This window comes from Leucoraja erinacea, chromosome 4 (assembly GCF_028641065.1).
Source record: "Leucoraja erinacea ecotype New England chromosome 4, Leri_hhj_1, whole genome shotgun sequence".
NCBI classification, from domain to species: Eukaryota; Metazoa; Chordata; class Chondrichthyes; order Rajiformes; family Rajidae; genus Leucoraja; species Leucoraja erinaceus.
In genome coordinates this window covers 45,358,643-45,380,281 of record NC_073380.1, presented here as the reverse complement: position 1 = coordinate 45,380,281, position 21,639 = coordinate 45,358,643, and the positions used below count along the sequence as shown (strand labels likewise).

Below are 21,639 nucleotides of genomic sequence, written 5' to 3'. Positions count from 1 at the left end.
CCCCTACTCTGGGTAAAACACCTCTCATGATTTTGTATACCTTTAGAAGATCTCCCCTCATCCTCCTACGCTCCATGGAATAGAGACCCAGACTAATCAACCTCTCCCTATAGCTCACACACTCTAGTCCTGGCACTAACTTCATAAATCTTTTCTGAACCCTTTCAAGCTGACTTTATATTTCCGATAACATGGTGCCCAGAACTGAACACAATATTGTTCAGTTGTTCTGTGACATCCCTTCATGCCGGCTACCATGCAGATTTGGCCAGATCCAGTGACAAGGGGTCTGAGCAATTGGAGAGCAGATTCTGTTGCATGGATATTAATGCTTATGCTTTGGGGGGGTGGGGTCACATGTATAGATGTCAGTCAGTATATAGACATACACTCTATCAGGGGAGTGGAGGGGTAGAGGGGGTGCTGTCCTGTGCATGGCTGCCCAGCCAGCAGCTGTGTGTCTCTTCATCTTTTTATTTTTATTTTAGTTAGTTAAGTGTTTTGTTTGGAGGTCTAGACTTTTTAATGTGGGGGAAACTACCTTTCAGGGTCCCTACCTGGGTCGGAGAGGCGGCTTTTCACCGGGCTGCAGCTTCGACCCGTCCTCTCGGCCTACCAGCGGGCCTGGAACGGCGTTTCCTGTCGGGAACTGCCCAGAACCTCGGCTCCGGCAGCGGCACAGCGCTGGAGCGCTATCGCGGAGCGGGCGATGCCTTGCCCGGGTCGCCGCTCTGGAGCTCCGGTGAGCTGAGACCGCCGGGTAAAACATCACGGAGCTGTGGGACTGTGGAACAACCAGCTGCGGGTGGCAGCGCTGAACTTTACACTGGGAGCCTGGGATCTCTAGATGAGATCGCCAGTTGTGGAGCTCCAACAGGCGTGGCCTTGTTGGCTTTGGAAGCTGTGGCCTCCAGTGCGGAAGTGGCCATTCCAGGGTTCCCAAGCAGCTGGGAGGACTCTCCCGACGCCAGAGCAACATCACCCGGCGAGAACCATATAACAATTACAGCACGGAAACAGGCCATCTCGGCCCTACAAGTCCGTGCCGAACAACTTTTTTTCCCTTAGTCCCACCTGCCTGCACTCATACCATAACCCTCCATTTCCTTCTCATCCATATGCCTATCCAATTTATTTTTAAATGATACCAACGAACCTGCCTACACAACTTCCACTGGAATCTCATTTCACACCGCTACCACTCTCTGAGTAAAGAAGTTCCCCCTCATGTTACCCCTAAACTTCTGTCCCTTAATTCTGAAGTCATGTCCTCTTGTTTGAATCTTCCCTATTCTCAAAGGGAAAAGCTGATCCACATCGACTCTTGTCTATCCCTCTCATCATTTTAAAGACCTCTATCAGGTCCCCCCTTAACCTTCTGCGCTCCAGAGAATAAAGACCTAACTACAGAACGGCCTGGAACATCGGGCCTCCGTAGAGGCAACTGTGGAGGCCTCAATGGGCCCGATTATGGGTGAACTGGGGTTGGGGACTGGACTTTGTGCCTTCCCTCATGGTGGGAGCCATTGTGGGGGGATGTTCTTGTGTTTAAGACTCTTATTGGTGTTATGTCTGTATTCTTTTTTTTTGTGTGCTGCAAAATGGCAAAAAGCATTTCACTTCACTACACCTGTGAATGTGACTAATAAAATACCTTTGATATCATACAAACATATGTTAATTGGTTGCTGTAAATTCCACCTAGTGTAGATTAATGGCTGAAAAAATCAAAGGGGAAATTGATGAGCATCTGTGAGAGAAAACGAACTGCTGGGGTGCAGCAAAATAGGAGAGGGAAGTGGGATAAGTGCAAAATATAAATATCAGTCATTTGTACACATCTTTTATTACATATCATCTGCTTGCACTGTATGTCCTTGTGCTCTTGTGAACTATTTGCTATGGTTGCAAATTGCCTTACCTGCAATGGAGGAGACTACAGATGGCCTGAAATATGACCTTGGTCATGTCTAGACCTATAATCCAATTTGGACAGCAACTTCTTGGCATGGATGACAGGAATATTAGCTGGCTGTCTGGATGACAGGCAACATCAAGGGCACAAGTGCAAAGGCAGTAATAAGGTTATGAATAATGTCATTCGCATTTGTGCTTTATGGAATTCTAAGTGCTCCAAGCAATCTTCGCAGTAAAATATCTGTTGGACCTACACGCTGGAAAGAGAAAAATGCAGAGAATGGGTTGAGGTGACCAAAAAAAAAAAGTAAAGAAGAATCAAAAGAGAATGTGGGTTGGGCGAGGAGTAGAAGTAAGAAGGAGTAGGTATGAGGACTCAGTCATCTTCAATGTTTGTGTTGTTGGTTATGGTTTGATATTGCCTGCTCCCATTAAGGTAATCACCAAAGAGGGCATGGTGATTATGCCATGCAGGCTTGCTGTCGGTGCAGGTTATGCATCACCTTGCCCTTCAAGAGTGAGGTACGTATTTAGCGTTATGTGATGTATTTGGGTGATGGGCTCATTGTTACTGAATAGCTGGTAGCTTGGGCAAGCAGTTTTTTTTGTTTTCATTGTAAAAATCAGATTGTCTCTAACAAGAACTCATCACATTACCCATTGCTCAAATTAAATTAGTCAATTAAATTGTATCCTTTTCAAAAAGTGAAGATCAAGTACCTTCCCAGTAGAGCTTCTTTCGTGTTTCAAGTGATTTGTTGAATATATAAACTGAAAAAGAGTTATTTAATAAGTTCCTGAGAAACCACATGTTGAGCACACAAAAGCAAAGATACTAGAGGAGCTTTGCACAAGTATCTTTGCACAAAAGTACCATGCTGGCACTGCAGTTAATTTCTATTCCATTAGTGCAGGCTCAGCTCGGTGTTTTTGGTCGCTTGCTTTGTTTTAAAACAAACTAATTAGTAGTAAAATAATGGTCAAATGTATCTACATTTATTCTTCTGCACTGCCAGTAGGTGGTAATATAAATAATTTTAATATTTTGATTTTTTCTTTGAAACCAGCTTAGGATCCAACATAAAAAAGTTTCAAAAGTGAATCGCAATATTGATTTAAAACCTCCCTTACAATCGTGCAGTTTTCAGTTTAATTAACAAACAGTCATACAAGTGGGCTTTGTGATTGATACAAGATGACCCACTCACCAATAAGCAACACAAAACCCAAGTAATTCTAGTAGTGATAAACTTTATTTTTAATACTGCTTAAGTTTAAAGTAGAAAAACTATATATGAATTATCCAAGAAGAAGAATTTCACTTCATCAGATATCCAGATAAATAATATCTATTGTTAATCGAGCAATGGTGGAACCTCAGGATTATCCTGGAAGTCAATGTTGTTCCTTTCCGGTGCCCTACTTTGATGTAATTTGAGAGGACCTTGAGCAACAGATTGTTTTGCCATCACAATGTTGGTTATGTCAACATGTTTGCTTGGATCCACTTCCAACTTCTCAATAGATTGAGTTGTTCTGTGGGACAAAATGGCAAGATATTCAATCAGATTACTGCACAATTTACATCTTTCCATCCATTGAGCTTATACAATTACTGGCGAACGGTGCCAAGCTCTTTAATTAGAATTGTTTTCACTGGGCACATTTCACACATGAAAACATAACAGATTTGGAAAATGTTCCAAACGTTATCGAGAATTGGATGCTGCTTGAACAAATGTCACTTGATACAAGATACAGGATACATTTATCTTGGACCTCCGAATCAGCCACTTCCTACTGGAGTCTGCGGCTCCCGAAGTCCACAGGCCGCGCTGGGCAAAGATTCATGTTGGCTCCTCGGCAAAGGGATCCCAGGACTCCGCAATGTTGAAGTCAGCGGCGCCCACACTAGGAGCTCTATGAACCACAGCTCCGCGATGTTGATGCTGCAGGCCCAATGTTCCGGAGCTTCAGGTAGGCATCGCCCCGCTCCGCGGTGAATCCAGCGCTGCGCCGCCGCTGCTGAAGCTCTGGTCCGGTCCCTGGTCCCCGGCAGGAAAGGCCGCGCCAGTCCAGTTAGTAGGCCGCGAGGAGGGGGGCAAGGGCGCGACAGAGAATAGTCGCATCCTCGCCAGGAAGTGACTGGGAAACTGTTTCCCCCTTACCCTCCCCCACATAGAAAAACTAAAGAAGCCGAGTAATCTGAATTGGTCCCTTGACCGCGCTGTCGGAATTTAAGGATTTGCTGGAAGCGGCTGACATGAGTGAGGCCGGTGAGCGTCAGGAGAGAGGTTTTCAGATGGAGAGCACTGCCAGAGGTGAGCAGGGGGGCCGGCGGAAGGAGCTGAGGTGGCAGCCGCTTGCAGCCACCCGAGCTGTCCAGTCCCGGCGGCCACTCGCAACCACCCAAGCTACTTCTTCCCCCGGCCACAATGCGGTGGCTCCGCGCCCGGAGCGTCATGGCAAGTGAGTTGCTGGCATGATCCCTGATCCCCTCCTTTTCCCCTCCCCAGCGGCGCTGTCCTTTTACAGCCGCTTCCCATCAGCTGCCAGCAATGAAGGATAGACTTGGCAATCCCTCAGTACAACAACATGGTTCTTGATGTTGCTGTACTGAGGGATAGCCAAGTCTATCTTTCTTGGCTAACAACCTTCCAACTTCGGCTTCCGAGACACATGTAAGTTTTCATGCCTTATTTTTGGGTAAAAAATAGCGTCTTAATTGCCGGGAAATACAGTATTTAAAAACATATGGCACCAAGAAATCTACTTACCACATCATTTGTACATGAATTCCATTCTTCTCTCTTTGTTTCTTAAGATATTCTTAAGATACTGGCAATCCATGTTTGATAACCCCGCCAAGACTTGCGCTGCACATGTGCAGTATGCTGCTGTGCATGCGCAGTACTGCAAAGGCACAATTTCAGCTGCTTTCAGTCCCCTGGAAATTGACGGCTTGAAGCATCGTCGACGGCATGTGGGCTGCATAGACCTTCGCATGTTACATGTACTGCAGATGAAAGGCACGGAGAATTATGCCTACTGAAGAGATCGATCTCTTAGGTAGGCATTATTCTCCCATGCCTTTACTATTTATATTTAATAATTACCATTTTATAATTTTAGTCAGGGTCGGCAGTGCCTACCTTGCCTGCCCTGACGGCACGTGCCTGGTATGGGTGATCAATGGTCGGCGTGATTCAATGGGCCAAAAGACTGTTTCCATGCTGTATCTCCAAACTAAACTTTGAAATGAATTATATTAATATGTAGGAAATATTTTGCATTATCATTACATAATAATTACCTTGTAATGTCTGGGTGTGGATTTGTGCTGTTTGGTCGAGGTGTAATTTTACTTTTGCGCTTTGCCGTAATTACTTCTTGTACCTGAAAGAATTATTTTAGATTGGAGATTCAAATTATTTATATTTATTACTCATACAGAAAGAATAAAAAGACATGCAAGCAAAGGCAGCACACTAATTCATACCAAGAAAAGTAAAAATTAGCTTATGTTTGGAAAGGGTAGTAAATCTGTGAAATTCATTGCCACAGAAGGCTGTGGAGGCCAAGTCAATGGATATTTGTAAAGCGGAGATTGACAGATTCTTGATTAGTACGGGTGTCAAGGGTAATGGGGAGAAGGCAGGAGAATGGGATTGAGACGGAAAGATGTATCAGCCATGATTGAATGGCGGATTAAACGATGGGCCAAATGGCTAAATTCTGCTCCTCTATCTTATGAACTTATGAAAGTAAAATATTTAGTTTAATACAGGGCAACCTTGTTTACAGGCAGAGCTCGAAAGAACCAGGTATTACATCAGTCACCGGTTATACACTACTTCTAAAGTTCAGGGCATCCACTTTAAAACAACCAATCATTATGTGTATAGTATAATGACAAACAGAAGTGATTTCACCGCTCGGCCTGCCTGACTGAATTATAACTCTGCTCAGAACTAGGTATGCAATTAAAACAAACACAACACAGCAATTTATACTACAACACAATACATTGGTACCTCACTTAGAACTCAGGATGTGGTTGCTGGAATAAGAATGCTTATGTCATAATTTGTCACAATTTGAGAAGGAGAAGGTTAAATCGGAAGTGTCAGTGATGCAGTTGAACAAAGGGGACTATGAAGGCATGAGGGGGAGCTGGCCAAGGTAGACTGGAAAGGGATCCTAGCTGGAATGACGGTGGAACAGCAATGGCAGGAATTTCTGGGCATAATCCGGAAGACGCAGGATCATTTCATTCCAAAAAGGAAGAAAGATTCCAAGGGGAGTAGGAGGCAACCGTGGCTGACAAGAGAAGTTAGGGATAGAATAAAACTAAAAGAAAAGATGTATACCACAGCAAAGAGTAGCCGGAAGCCAGAGGATTGGGAAACTTTCATAGGACAACAGAAGGAAACAAAACGGGCAATACGGGCTGAAAAGATGAAGTACGAAGGGAAGCTGGCCAGGAATATAAAGAAAGACAGTAAAATCTTCTTTAGATATGTTAAGGGAAAAAGAGTAGCAAATGTGGGTCCCTTGAAAGCAGACATGGGTGAAATTATTATGGGCAACAAAGAAATGGCAGAAGAGTTGAATAGGTACTTCAGATCTGTCTTCACTAAGGAAGACACAAACAATCTCCCAGATGTACTGGAGGACAGAGGATCTAAGAGGGTAGAGGAACTGAAATAAATTTTCATTAGGCGAGAAATAGTATTGGGTAGGCTAATGGGACTGAAGGATGATAAATCCCCTGGGCCTGATGGTCTGCATCCCAGGGTCCTCAGGGAGGTGGCTCTAGAAATTGTGGAAGCATTGGTGATCATTTTCCAATGTTCAATAGTTTCAGGATCAGTTCCTGTGGATTGGAAGATAGCTAATGTTATTGCACTTTTCAAGAAAGGGGTGAGAGAGAAAACGGGGAATTACAGACCAGTTAGCCTGACTTCGGGGGTGGGAAAGATGCGGGAGTCAATTATTAAAGAGGTAATAATGGGGCATTTGGATAGCAGTAAAAGGATTAGTCCAAGTCAGCATGGATTAATGAAAGGGAAATCATGCTTAACTAATCTTCTGGAGTTTTTTGAGGATGTGACAAGTAAAATGGATGAAGGGGTGCCAGTGGATGTAGTGTATCTAGACTTTCAGAAAGCCTTTGATAAGGTCCACACGGGAGACTGGTGACTAAAATTAGAGCACATGGTATTGGGGGTAGGGTGTTGATATGGGTAGAATATTGGTTGGCAGACAGGAAGCAAAGAGTAGGAGTGAACGGGTCCTTTTCAGAATGGCAGGCAGTGGCGAGTGGAGTGCCGCAAGGCTCGGTGTTGGGGCCGCAACATTTTACCATATATATTAATGATTTGGAAGAGGGAATTAGGAGCAACACTAGCAAGTTTATGGATGACACAAAGCTGGGGGGCAGTGTGAACGGTGAAGAGGATGTTAGGAGGTTGCAGGGTGACCTGGACAGGTTGAATGAGTGAGCAGATGCGTGGCAGATGCAGTATAATATAGATAAATGTGAGGTTATCCACTTTGGCGGCAAAAACAAGGGGGAAGGTTATTATCTCAATGGGGTTAGGTTAGGTAAGGGGGAGGTGCAACGAGACCTGGGCGTCCTTGTACACCAGTCACTGAAAGTTGGCTTACAGCTACAGCAGGCAGTGAGGAAAGCTAATGGAATGTTGGCCTTCATAACAAGAGGATTTCAGTATAGGAGTAAAGAGGTTCTTCTGTGGTTGTATAGGGCTCTGGTGAGACCACATCTGCAGTATTGTGTACAGTTTTGGTCTCCTAATTTGAGGAAGGACATCCTTGTGATTGAGGCAGTGCAGCGTATGTTCATGAGATTGATCCCTGGGATGGCGGGACTGTCATATGAGGAAAGATTGAAAAGACTAGGCTTGTATTCACTGGTGTTTAGAACGATGAGGGGGCATCTTATAGAAACATATAAAATTATAAAAGGACTGGACAAGCTAGATGCAGGAATAATGTCCCAATGTTGGGCGAGTCCAGAACCAGGGGCCACAGTCTTAGAATAAAGGGGAGGTCACTTAAGACTGAGGTGAGAAAAAAACATTTTCACCCACAGTTGTGAATTTATGGAATTCCCTGCCACAGAGGGCAGTGGAGGCCAAATCACTAGATGGATTTAAGAGAGAGTTAGATAGAGCTCTAGGGGCTAGTGGAGTCAAGGGATATGGGGAGAAGGCAGGCATGGGTTATTGATAGGGGACGATCAGCCATGATCACAATGAATGGCGGTGCTGGCTCGAAGGGTCGAATGGCCTCCTCCTGCACCTATTTTCTGTTTTTATGTTTCTAAGTGCTAAAAGGAGTCACTCTTGCACTATGCAAACAGAGATATATGATGACAACACCGTTACATCAGGAATCTGGCCAAACTCTGCCCTCCCTGCCTGACCTTGGCAAACTCCTGCACAATGTTATGCTGGGAATCTGGTGAGAATCCAGTAATGTATTGCCTACAGCTTTTTGTGACTGGGCTATTGGTCGATGTGCTGAGACCAGCTGTTTGACCATTCAGCATTGGGAAGCAGGTCTCCGTGTTGTACTATGGCTGACATCATTTATGCAGCCCATTGCTGCGGATATGGAGCATCTACTCCGCATGCTGACAGATGCCAGATCTCATATTTCCCTCATCACGACCTGTTGGATATATGGAAGGTGCTGTCTCATCCCTTCCATCTTTGGCTTTCCTCAGCCCAGACCTCTGTAGGGCAATTACCTAATTGGTGTCATGAACATTTTGCAAACCGCTGCTCTCGCTGCCGCTGTGTGCTCCTTTGCCGATTGCTGATGTGAACTCTTGGTCTCCTTGCTAGTGCTGGGTGTCTGGATGGCAGAAATCTGCCATGACTTCCTGATAGCCAATGGCATCCGCATAGTAAGGCATCACCCAAGCTTTAACTAGAGAGACGGCCTTGTGGATTGGTTCAGAGAACTTAGTGTTACCTTCTCTGTGGCTTTTTATCTCCCATATCCCATGTATGAGAGGCTATTGATTCAGGTTTTGTTCACTAATTACATAACCCCTTATCATGAAGAACTAGCATTAGTGTCAATCCACATCGTACACCCTGCATGCATTTATTGTTGATTACAGGCTAGCTACCTGTCACGAGAAAACATGTTGCAATAGTTCTTTCTTAATGCTGACACATTTTATTAGTAAGTACAGAATATGGTTTATGGAATTCATTCTTTTCTACAATTGGAAGTGTCTGTCAGCAGATTTTTGTCATTCACTGGAGTAAGATATTAACCGATCACAACTTGGCGATTTAAGGTTAATTGCGAAAAGGTAATGCAATGAGAGAAAACTTTCATTAACTCTGTACCTTTGGCATTGTAAGTAACAAATGTCCCGTGGTCTGGGATCTTTTGACGGAACTGCTGTCAGGTTTTACCTCTTCTTGAAGTCCCAGCTGAAATACCTAAAAATAAAGCAAGATGACAAACATTATAGCATGTATTAATGAAGCTGCTTCATTTGACATGGTATTTCCACACCTCAACATCAGTAGCAGGGCTTACATGCTATCACTTCTAACAAAGTGAAACCAGACAGAACACTGGATTAGAGAGTATTAGATGTAATGTAGGGTTGGCAGTGGCGTAGGGTGGGTTTTGAGCGCCTGGGGCAGTTTAAAGTTTTGCGCCTCCTCATTAGCTGGGGGAGGGGGGGAAGGGGAAGGGGAAGGGGAAAGGAAAGGGGGGAAGGGAAAGGAACACGTTTTTGGTCTCTTCCTTCGGGGGATGCGACTTCTTTTGTCGTATCCCCCGTCTCCGCCTGCGCCGAGGCTTAATGGCGGAGCTGGCGGCCTCGGAGCTGGGGGCAGCGGGGCAGCGCGCGGCGACCAGAACTCGGAGCGGGGACAGCGACAGCGGCGGCCTGGCCTCGGAGCTGGGACGGCGGCAGCGGCAGCGGCCCGGCATCAGAGCTGGGGCGGGTGGCGGCCTGGCAGCGGGGACTGGGACGGCGGCAGCGGCTGGGGGCACGGCGGCACAGCGGCTGGGACGGTGGCGAGCGGCAGTGGCCGGGATGGTGGCAGCAGCAGCGACAGCGGTGGCCTGGCCACGGAGCTGGGGCGGCGACCTGGCCTCGGAGCGGGGACAGCGACAGCGGCAGCCTGGGACGGAGAGCTGGGACGGCAGCGGCAGCGGCTGGGACGGCGGCAGCACTAGCGACAGCGGCGGCCTGGCCTCGGAGCGGGGACAGTGACAGCGGCCACACAGCATCGGAGCTGGAGCAGCGGCAGCGGCAGCCTGGCCTCGGAGTTGGGACAACGGCGACCAGAACTCGGAGCTGGTCGGGCCTCTGTAGAAGCAAGCCCCGCGCTGTTTTTATACTCACAGCTCGAGGTAACTCCTCCTCGCTCCAACGGCTCCCTGGGCCTCTTAATTTTATTTAAAAAATGTATCCAACAATTTTTTTGCACCCCTAAAAATTTAGCGCCCGGGGCAACAGCCCCTCTGCCCCCCCCCCCCACCACGCTACGCCACTGAGGGTTGGGGAAATTGGATTGTTTTCTCTGGAGCTTCACAGGCTGAGGGAAGAGCTGATAGAAATTTATGAGAGGCATGGATAGGGTATATAGTCAGAATCTTTTTCCCAGGGTGGAAATGTCAAATAATAGAGCATAACTTTAAGGAGAGAGTTTAAAAGAGATGCGCGGTGTATGTTTTTATACAGAAAACAGCAGCTGCCTGGAATGTACTGCCACGGGTGCTGGTGAAAGCAGATATGATAGTTGCATTTAAAATGATTTTAGATAGGCACATGAATGTGCATGGAATGGAGGGATATGGATCATGTGCAGGAAGAAGGGTTTAGTTTCATTTTGAATCATGTTCGGCAGAGATATAGTGAGTCAAAGGACCTGACCTTGCACTGTACTAATTTATGTTCTATGTTAACTGAACTAATGTCATATAAATGGCTCAGAAATGACTACTTCAAGGACTGTCACAATCATATGAGTTGATGTAAAGATGCATTTACTATCGTGTCCTCTAGTGTGAGATTACAGGACATTTTGTGCTTTTATATTTTCAAACGTGACATCTGGCAATGACAGCTACTGCTACCTCATGCCATTACATCTGTGTCTGCAGTGTCTTCAGTCCTCTGAAGATAGATCACTTTCTCCTACTTTAAATCTCTTCAGCCACGGATCTGCAGCATTTTTGATTTTTGTTTCCATTTAATTCCAAATATGCAATAAGAGCTGTATGCATGTATGTGGGAACATATAATTACAGTTACATTTGGGTTTGCTGATTACATAGTAGTTCAGGGAAGGTATCATGTTAATTTCTATGTCCATGTGGTATAAGTACTGTTATCTCTGCAATCAGTCTAAATGTAGGTACCAACATCTAAACAAGAAATTACACAAACTTAGATACAAAATGCTGGAGTAACTCAGCAGGTCAGGTAGCATCTCTGGAGAGAAGGAATGGGTGATGTTTCGTGTCGAGACCCCTTCATCTGGCGTACATGGATAGACGACCTTTCAGATCAGGACCTTTCTGCAAACTGATCAAATACATTTCTCACACAATTCCATTTATATGTTGAAGAGAAACATTTTAAAAAATCAAAAAAAAGGAAAATCTGCTGATTCAAAGAGACACCTGCCTCTTTTGCAACAATTTTAAAGTTACTTCAATAGTGTAGGTGTAACATTAATTTTACTTTTATCAGTTACTGACCTTTCCTTTAACCATCACACGCACATAAGTTGGCTGAACATCAATATCAAGTAAGGATGAATCCAGATACCTGTGGAATTTATTTTAAGAAAAAAATTTGAATTTGAACTGAATTTTTCAAACCCAGAATTCACAAAGTCATGGAAATGTATTTTGCCACAATGGAAGCAATCATGCAATAACCCTTCAAAATCACCATCAGAAATCTTTGGGTGATTTTTATTCTATCTTTTATATCCCCCTTAATCGTTTGATCTATTAGATTATGCCTATGTAGGTAAAAAAGTAGGTTTTTAGTTTTAGAGATACAGCACAGAAATAGGCCCTTTTGCCCCGCCGGGTCCGAGCCGACCAGCGATCCCCGCACATTAACACTATCCTATACCAACTAGGGACAATTTTTTTACATTTACCATGCCAATTAACCTACATACCTGTATGTCTTTAGAGTGTGGGAGGAAACCGAAGATCTCAGGGAAAACCCACGCAGGAAACGGGGAGAACGTACAAACTCCGTACAGACAGCACCCATAGTTAGGATTGAACCCGGGTCTCCGGCGCTGTATTCGCTGTAAGGCAGCAACTCTACTGCTGCACCACCGTGCTGCCGTGGTTCGTCCTATTTTGTCCCTAGGTTTACCATAATTGTTAAGAGCCATCAGTTTTTAGGAGCTAGCTGTGGCCCAATTACTGTTTGGATACAACATGGTAATCTGTAATGTATTCTATGCTTGCAACTAATAATAATAATAATAATAATAATAATAATAATAACTTTATTTGTTAAGCACCTTAAAAACAACCAAAGCTGACCAAAGTGCTGTACAGAAAAAAGAAAACAAGCAAGACATCATAAAACAGGCAGAACAACAGAACATACAACTAACACGAGGCGCATAAATTACATACAAAAATCCAAACAATAAATTAAAAAAACATAAAACACGAGTACGAACAACGCAGCAAAACCAAGCAAATACAGTTAATAAACAATTCAACACCTCACTGGTCTACAAAGGCCATGGAGAATAGATATGTCTATAATAAGGGAAAGGAATATTCCATTTGTCTTATAATTACCTACAAATTTTCAATCCCTTCACCCGATATTGAGCAACACTGAATGGATGATTTTTAAGGGTGTGAACAATGTATTTCAGTGTAATATGATGGAAAAGACAGCACATGATCTTTGCAAAATTTAAAAATCACACTTCTCTAAATTGTTGGGAATTGGCCCACAAATTGTACACGTGCTTATGTCAAAGAATAATGGACTACCTTACCACCACAGCACCCTAGCATTGAGCACCTAATACCATAAACTAGCAGCTGGTCTCAAAAGTGTACATAGCTATTTAAAATAATCTCATAAATATAAAAGAAATTGTCTTCAGACAGTTAAATTCTCATTGACATTGTTTATTCTATTGAATTACTAAACAAAGCTAACCTGTAAACAGCAAGATCTAATATGAATTGATTATTTTCCTCATCGTCTGTCAACGTAAAATCAATCCTATGGAGAGATAAAATGTATACATTTATAATGTATTTAATGCGTTGGGCTAGATTTTGATTAAAAAAATATTATTAGCAAGCAGTTAAAGAGCAATTCAAATAGTAAACTGTGACTAAAATATATTTTCAGGATGTTTTGTCCACTGAAGTTGTCTTGATTATCCTGAATCTTTGGTCTAACACTGTGAAACTTGACAGTGCACCAGATGGAATGAGTATATACATTATACAATATATATATTAAACTTGTCAGAAAACAGTTAGTACAAAATTGATATTTTTAATAAAATATTGGCAATAATTTAAATAAACCTGGTATTTAAAACAAATATTTACAAATTCAGAAAACTATTCCTTTTTAATTTGCTCGGAATGTAATTATGCTCCTAGAGCTAACCTCCTTTAGTCTAGTTCAGTAAAACACCGAGTCAAGCACTGGACCACTAAACTTTCTTTTATGAAACAATAACGAACTCTAAAAACAATACCTAACCACCGCGGGATCGATCCTTGTCTCTGCTTCTCTAAGCCCTTCAGCCTCGTGCAAGCAATTACCTCCAAAATGTTACACAGTCCCAAGCGTTCCACCGGAAGATCGACAACGATCCTCGTGAGGGTTACCTTTTATAGGTCATCGAACCCTGTGGAGCAAAACTACATGGGGGTGGTAACCTCTACAAACCATTCACAGATATTGATTACATTAAAGTGTTATTGACAGTTCCCTAACCCAATTACAAAGCACCCCATTACAATGTTTCTACAGAAGCTTCTGGAAGGAAGTCAATTAATCAAGTAATGCAACATTCTCCCGGGGAGTATAAACAATTTAAACAAGGCTTCACACATCATCCAATCATCAAACAGTAACACAAACACCTTGCAACATTATTAACAGTATTTCCAACCTTTCTGCAGCCGGCCAATCCTGATAATGCATCTGCAACACCTTTGAGATCTTCTGCAAAGTCCTCATACATTTTAACAATAGAGAGGACATCTGGATCTTTCCTCATCCTGCATATCAATCTAGGGTCCAGACTAGCTGGTGCCAACCTACAGCCTGTAGCTTTTCAGACAGAGGCCAAGCAGGCCTTACAGATGCAAAGATCCTCCATTTTTTAATAACTCTAATTTAGTCAATGTTAACAGAAAATTAAAAAAGGCCACATTTTTTTCTGCCTCTTTTCTCTTTATGTCATATTTTATTTCCTCCTAATATCAGTTTCTGTGCATGATTTAATATGAACAATTCTTGGTTCAAAGTCCATGTATCAAACCGAGAATTCTTTAAATTGATTGGTGATGGAGATACTGTTCCTTGACCTATAAATAACACTTCCTGGTCTCCTGTAGATGTCATTTAGTCAAAATACATTTAACTGACAGAGGATGCTTGGTAATAATTAGCACTTGGCTTCCTTGGCCTTCTCGATCGGATGTTATGACACCTCCTGTGACTGTCAGTAAAGATTTCTACAACCCTTACACTAAGGAAAAGAACCGAATGTCGATATACATGACCAATTGCCTAATCTAAATGTAATAGAATACAGCAGTAAGTTGGGTACAATGAGTTGTTTAAATCTGGAGTCGCATATTAAAATAAAAAAAACAACATAATTTGGACATCACATAGCATGCAATGTGGGAACTAAAAGATAAAATAACCTGCCGGCAGACAACAGAAAAATCAGAGTTACCAATCTGGCTGAAACTCGGGAATTGGGAACTGCATTCATAACTCAAATAAATACGTGGATAAGACTTGTGTTGATTATGCTGGCCACAGTTCAAAAGATTAATTGATCTGTTTACTATATCCAGCAATGATCGAGAAATGTAGTATATATACCAGTTAAGGCATGAAGTTCTATCTCAGCACGATCAAGTGAAGTCGGGTATAATAGATTACTGTCGTTGATTAATCGATTCATGTCGGCTGGTATCTTAAACAAGACATTTATTTCACAACTAAATGACCAATGTGAATTATAGTTAACCAAATCCTGCTCAGCATGTTATGGGATTGCATGAAACTTTTCAACACAGGCTTCAAGTGGAAGGTGAAGTAAGTCCAAGCCAGATTAACTTAATGAAGGAATTTATCCTCTCCTCCATCGTAATAATTGTAGACTTTCAGTCCAGAAGAAGCATTGTTAGGAGCTCTTCACCATCAAAAAAGTTTGTGAAAAATCAGTAAAGCAAAGCATGGACCTAGAAGCATTCAACTGGATATGGTAGGGACAATCATAATAGGAGAGGTTTTGCATCAACCAATTGTCACAGACATAATTCTTTTGTATGGAAAAGCTTTTGGAGACAAACCTTATCAACTTGGAAACAAAATGTAGACAGATCAAATTAAACTGTACAATTGGGCCGACACAAAGATAAGTGCAGTCTACAATCAGAATTTAGAGCCAATTACATGGCAATAGAATTTGTTCTGTAAAATCATTAGAGTTCCACGATTGCAGCAGTATGTGGGTATCTTTTCTCTCACTATCATATTATTATTTTCGAGTTTCATGGATATTTTACATCATATTAACAGTACTATTTAATTTCAAAAAGTGTTTTAAAAAGTGCGTTTAGTTGCTCTGCTCTGAGTTTTGACCAGTTTTATCCCATTCATACAGGTTCAGGGTCAGACACAGGTAAAGGAGGATTAGCTACTGGGTCAAGTAATTGATAACTTCTATAGTCACCTCTCAGTGACTACATAGCAAGGTATTGCCATCTCTGCTGGGTCCATGACTAGTGGGGTCAAGTATACCCAAGGATGGTGAGCTGTGATGTTTGCTGAAAGGTATTCTGTGTGAATGACTGCAACAAGCCTGATAAGCCTGCAGAACATCTGTACCATGTTAAAAATCCTTTGCAAGATTGACTGGATGGGGAGTGGCATACACAGGATATTAATCAGGACATAGTTTCCTTGTGTATTCTAATGGGAGATGATAATTTTTCATTCATGCAAATTGTATTTGGAGGGACTGCTAAATGTTTATCAAAGATTGTCTCAATTTTAAGGCACTCTATAAAGTATGTTTATGATCTGTCGCAAAGGCCTACAGGAGCTCTTGGGTGTGAGCCATTTTAACTCTCTTGCCCATTACCATGCTGACCTTTCTGTCCAGAATGAGATCATGCGCAAAGTGGAAGAACAACACCTCATGCAGCCTACAATGCAACTGCTTGAACATTGAATTCCCCAATTTCAGGTATCCCACCCCAATTTCTTATCCAACCTAGTCACAAAATACTGGAATAACTCAGAGGGACAGGCAGCATCCCAGGAGAGAAGGAATGGGTGATCTCGGGTCGAGACCCTACTTTCCGAGACGTTGCCTGTTCCTTCTCTCCAGAGATGCTGTCTGTCCCGCTGAGTTACTCCAGCATTTTGTGTCCACCTTCGATTTAAACCAGCAGCTGCAGTTCTTTCCTACACTTCTTATCCAACCTGTTCTCCACACTCCCCATGCACAACTTTCTCCCCTTCTGCATCTTGTTCCTTTCCCCACCTCTACCTGGTCATCTTCCATCCCTCCTTTATTCCATTTCCAATTTTACTGTCATCTTCCCCTCTTCCCCCTCCTATCCCTTCTTCTGTTTTTACATGTCATTCTTCTTCATCTTGTAGCTGATTCCACATCTGCCTCTTTTGTCTCCATTTCACACTGAGCCTTTGTTATTGTCTGAATCCATCACTTGCCAGTTTTTGTTTGTCCTTTACCCTTACCTCTCTTAGCTTTATTCCCTCTACTCAATCATTCTGAAGAAGGGTCCTGACTCGAAACACTGTCTGTCCATTTCTCTATACAGATGCTGCCTGGCTTCTGAGTTTCTGAGTTAACACTATCAATAAGAATTCAATCACGAGGTTGCTGAGTTTTTTTGTTATCTAAAGATTTCCTAACTTTTTAAAATTTGAACCACATCAAGTGTTCAAAATCATTTTATCAATTAATTGAAAATTAATATGAATTAAATTGTCATTTTTTGAATGTGACATTAATATATGAATAGCACAAAATTAGTTTCAATCACATCATACAAATAGGTAGTCTGACCTAGCAATTCTAAAACATACTTAGGTTCATTAACATTAAAGACTCTCCCTTCAGAAGTTATAAGTGTCCTCTGAGGTTTTTGTATTCCATGATTTCTGCAAGAGAAATGATAAAGCATAAGCATCCTATCACACAAGAAGCTCTCAAAACTAAAATCCTACAACATTGATTTTTATCTTCTGATTGTTTCATTCCTCTCTGTTATTAATTACCTTAAATAATTGTATCATAGGCACCAGCAGGCCTTGTGTATCTTAGTCAATCCCAATTACAGTAGATTCCCAAACATATGATAGGAATCTAATTAATCCATTCTATCAATACCCTACATTTATACATGTGCACGTCGCAGACAAAGCTGATAGTATAGACTTTAACAAAAATAATCCAATCATGGGGTTACTGAAACTAAAGATAATGTGCCCATTATCAGAAATCTAATACAACAAAGATCACAGCCTGGGGAAAGCCAGATGGAAAGTGCTCACCACTCTGTCTTGTGGTTCAATTGTTTACTGAATTTTCAAGCATATATATTTTTGTCAAGGTATTAAGTATAGAAGTTAGAATGTTATGTTCCAGCTGTTCAAGCCATTTGTGAGGCTGCGTGTGGAGTACTGCGTTCAGTTTTGATCGTCGTGCTAAAGGAAGGATGTTGTTAAGCTGGAAAGGATGCAAAGAAGATTTACAAGGATGTTGCCAGGACATAAGTGCCTGTGCCTTCGTGAAAGATTGGGCAGGCTAGGAGTTTGATCTTATAGAATCATGAAGGGAATAGTCAGGGTGATGCAGTCTTTTACTTCGAGGAGAGGAATCAAGAACCAGTGGACATAGATTTAAGGTGAGAGGGGCAAGGTGTAATAAGAATCTGAGGGCAACTATTTCATTCAGAGGGTGGTGGGTATATGGAATAAGTTGTTCGAGAGGTAGTTGAGGCAAGTGCTATAACAACATTTAAAAGATACTTGGACAGATGTCTGGATAGGAAAGATTTACAGGGATATGGATCAAACAAGGGCAAATGGACTAGATTAGATGGGGCATCTTGCTCGGCATGGACAAATTAGGCTGATAGGCCAGTTTCCGTGCTAAGACCTTTTGACTTGGTCTTCAAATTTAGAGAGGAAAGCGTGGTTTTACATACTATATTAATTATAGATACATTTGCAAAAAAAATATAGGATCTGCTTTATTGTTGAAGTTCCCAGGATGCTTCTAGATATTATAATAAAACAAAAACACCACTTCAAATATTAAAATGCTACTATTGAAGTAGAAGACTAATACCACAACTCAGTTTGTTTAATGACTGTAATATAAATAGAACAGGCTGTACAATTCAGCAGATCAGACAGCATCTGTGGAGAGAGAAACAAAGTTGAAGTTTTAATTTGATGACATTTCATCTGAACTGAAAGCGAACCAGGTTAAAAATTACAAATGAAATTCCTAGATAGAAGACCAGAGCACCTTCATGATCAGATTTTGAAAAACAAATGATGCCCATGAAAATTAACCAAGGAGGAGTCAAGAGATAAATGACTAGAAATAATGGGTACATGCAAAACAATAAAACAGGTTCACGGAGGGAAACATTTAAAGTTCCAATTAATCGAAATAGACAGAAATGTGTAGGAAGGAACTGCAGATGATGGTTTATACTGAAGATAAAAACAAAATGCTGGAATAACTCGGCATCTCTTAAGAAAAAGGGATGGGTGACATTACTGGTCGGGACATTTCTTTAGACTAAAAGTAATGGGGGGTGGGAGGTGGGAAGTGGAAGTATGAAAAAGCCAGAACAAAGTAGACATTTGGAATTTAAAAGTATTTGTACGTAAGATATTGCCCACATATCAGAATTTGCATATGCAATATCATTATGTTTACTAATAATAATTTTACTTGTCCTTCTCTTTAGATTTCCTCATCTTCTCAATGTATCTGTGGGTTTCCAGTCTTGATTCGGGTGTGTAATATGAAGGCTCCTGCCAAAACTTTCTGTTCATCTCATCTTCATCTGTTTCCCTTAAGTCTTCATCATTCCCGCCACTGTTGCCCTGGTTTTTTTCTGTATTTTGCTGTTGGACAAGTCTTACCAGAAGAGAAATTGGAAAACAAATCAACACAAAAGGGTCTTCCGTAACAGGAAAACACAAAGTCAAGTCAACTTTATTTGTCACATACACATACAAGATGTGCAGTGAAATGAAAGTGGCAATGCCTGCGGATTGTGCAAAAACAACAGAACAGAATAGAACAGAATCAGTATTTACATGTTAGAATTTTTTTTTAAGACACAACAGTAAATTAGTTCAGTAAATTAGTCCCTGGTGAGATATGACTACCTGCAGATGTTCAATGACTCTACCTACAGATATTCAATGACTCTACCAACAGATGTTCAAATATTGGCAAAATATGGTTGAGAGATGTATGCAACCTGATAATTTTTAACTTCCAAATTATTACAACAGAACTCCAAATTCCTGATGTTTCCATGCTCCTTTAAAACTCACTTTCTTTAAATTAATAAAAACATAGAACTGGACATAGTGGGTCCAGCAACATCTCTGGAGAACATGGAGTAGGAAAGGAGGTGGAGAATAAGAGGTTGTGCCCCACCTGGATTTGCACCCATTTATTTCCTTCCTCCTCCCTCCGTCCTCTTCCACCTATCTTCCTTCTGCCGGCTTCACAATTCGCACCTCTTTCACCCCTATCTCCACTTTTTCTTTTCATCTCCAGCCTTTGCCTATCAATAAGCCCTGTACACCTGTATCCACCTATCACTTGTTAGACTTTGTCCTGTCCTTCACCGCAATCATTCTGAAGAAAGGTCCCGACCCAAAAGGTTTAGTGTCATAAGTGATAGGAGCAGAATTAGGCCATTCGGCCCATCAAATCTACTCCACCATGCAATCATGGCTGATCTAACTCTCCCTCCTAACCCCATTCTCATGCCTTCTCCCCATAGCCCTTGACACCCATACTGATCAAGAATCTTTCTATCTCTAGCATAAATATATCATTGACTTGGCCTCCACAACCTTCTGTGGCAAAGAATTCCACAGACTCACCACACTCTGACTAAAACAAATCCTCCTCATGTTTTTCCTAAAGGAACGTCCATTTTCTCTGAGTTTATCTCTTGACTCCTCCTTGGTTAATTTTCATGGGCACCTCTGGTCCTGGACTCTCCCACTAGTGGAAACATCCTTTCCACATCCGCTCTTCCACAAAGAATTCCAGTAGATTTGTCAGGCAAGATCTCCCCTTCACAAAGCCATGCTGACCTCTCCTATTTTATCATGAACTAAAGTACTCTGTAATGCTTTATAATGGACTTTTTGCTGGTGTCTTCCACTGTGAAGACTGATGCAACAAAGTTATTCAATTCCTCTGCAACATCATTATTCCCCATTATTACTTCTTCTGCATCATTTTCCAGCGGTCCAACAATTGTGCCCACAGATTGTTTTCCAACAACAAACCATCAACTGAAGTGAAGGATGGTGAATTCCAAATTTACAACTCTCTGAGTAAAGAAATGTATCTTTATCTCTGTCCTAACTGGCTGTCTCAAAGGTGAGAAATATAGTCTCTCAACATCCAGCATGTAAATGCATCTAAATCCATTGTTTAACTATGAAATAACCTACAATTTTTCTAAATGCCAGTGTGTTTAGGGTGATCTAACTAAATCTTTGCTCCTGGGACAACCTCTACAACTCAGAAGCGAGTCCAGTGAATCTACACTGCAACACAAACATGGCAATCTAATCTTCAATTTTAGAGATAAAAACTGTACATATTACTCCAGCTTTACTATCTTTTTCTTACACTTCAACCTCCTCACACCATGTATTTGGCTTCCTAGTTTTCCCGTGTTTCTGTCAATTTATTTTTGTACGTCATGAAATAAAACACCAAGATCCCTCTCTAAATAAACTGTTCAGTCAAACATCATATTACAGTAAAACTATGTTTTTCTATTTTCCCTATTAATCGGGGTGATCTCAGGTTTTCCCATTTTGCTTTGTAGACTCTTTGAGGCATCCTCAGAGTTCACTTGCAAACTACATCCAGTATTTAGTATCTTTTCTCAGAGCCCACACAGGCAAAATAAACTAAAAAGTATGCTTGCAAGAGGATGCAAAAACAAAAGACTTAGAGATTCACCTTTAAAAAAATGTTGTAAAGGTGGCAAAACATGAGATTCATATATTTAAAAATATTACCATGGGATTATAAAAATAAGTCAACACCACCAGAAGGACAATAATATAAACACTAGGCCAGATGGAGTACAGCAATGAAGGTATTTGACTTCAAAAAGCACACCAAGGCATTAGAAAGG

The 21,639-nt window shown here is 41.7% G+C and overlaps 1 protein-coding gene across 2 annotated transcripts in view; it reads right to left on the bottom strand.

The window, feature by feature from the left end:
* Positions 1-3,021: 3,021 nt before the first annotated feature.
* dnaaf11 (dynein axonemal assembly factor 11) overlaps positions 3,022-21,639 on the bottom strand; it is a 41,495-nt gene continuing 22,877 nt past the window's right edge. Inside the window, exons 6-12 of one of the 2 annotated variants that reach the window (XM_055634155.1) lie at positions 19,185-19,373; positions 17,300-17,374; positions 13,136-13,201; positions 11,683-11,752; positions 9,306-9,401; positions 5,231-5,313; positions 3,033-3,453 (exon numbers count right to left, since the gene is read on the bottom strand). In XM_055634155.1, coding sequence (XP_055490130.1) covers positions 3,273-3,453; positions 5,231-5,313; positions 9,306-9,401; positions 11,683-11,752; positions 13,136-13,201; positions 17,300-17,374; positions 19,185-19,373 — 760 coding nt within the window. In that variant the 3' untranslated portion in view covers positions 3,033-3,272. Of the gene's footprint in view, positions 3,454-5,230; positions 5,314-9,305; positions 9,402-11,682; positions 11,753-13,135; positions 13,202-17,299; positions 17,375-19,184; positions 19,374-21,639 lie in introns of both variants that reach the window. The other variant, XM_055634156.1, reaches the window with a different exon arrangement.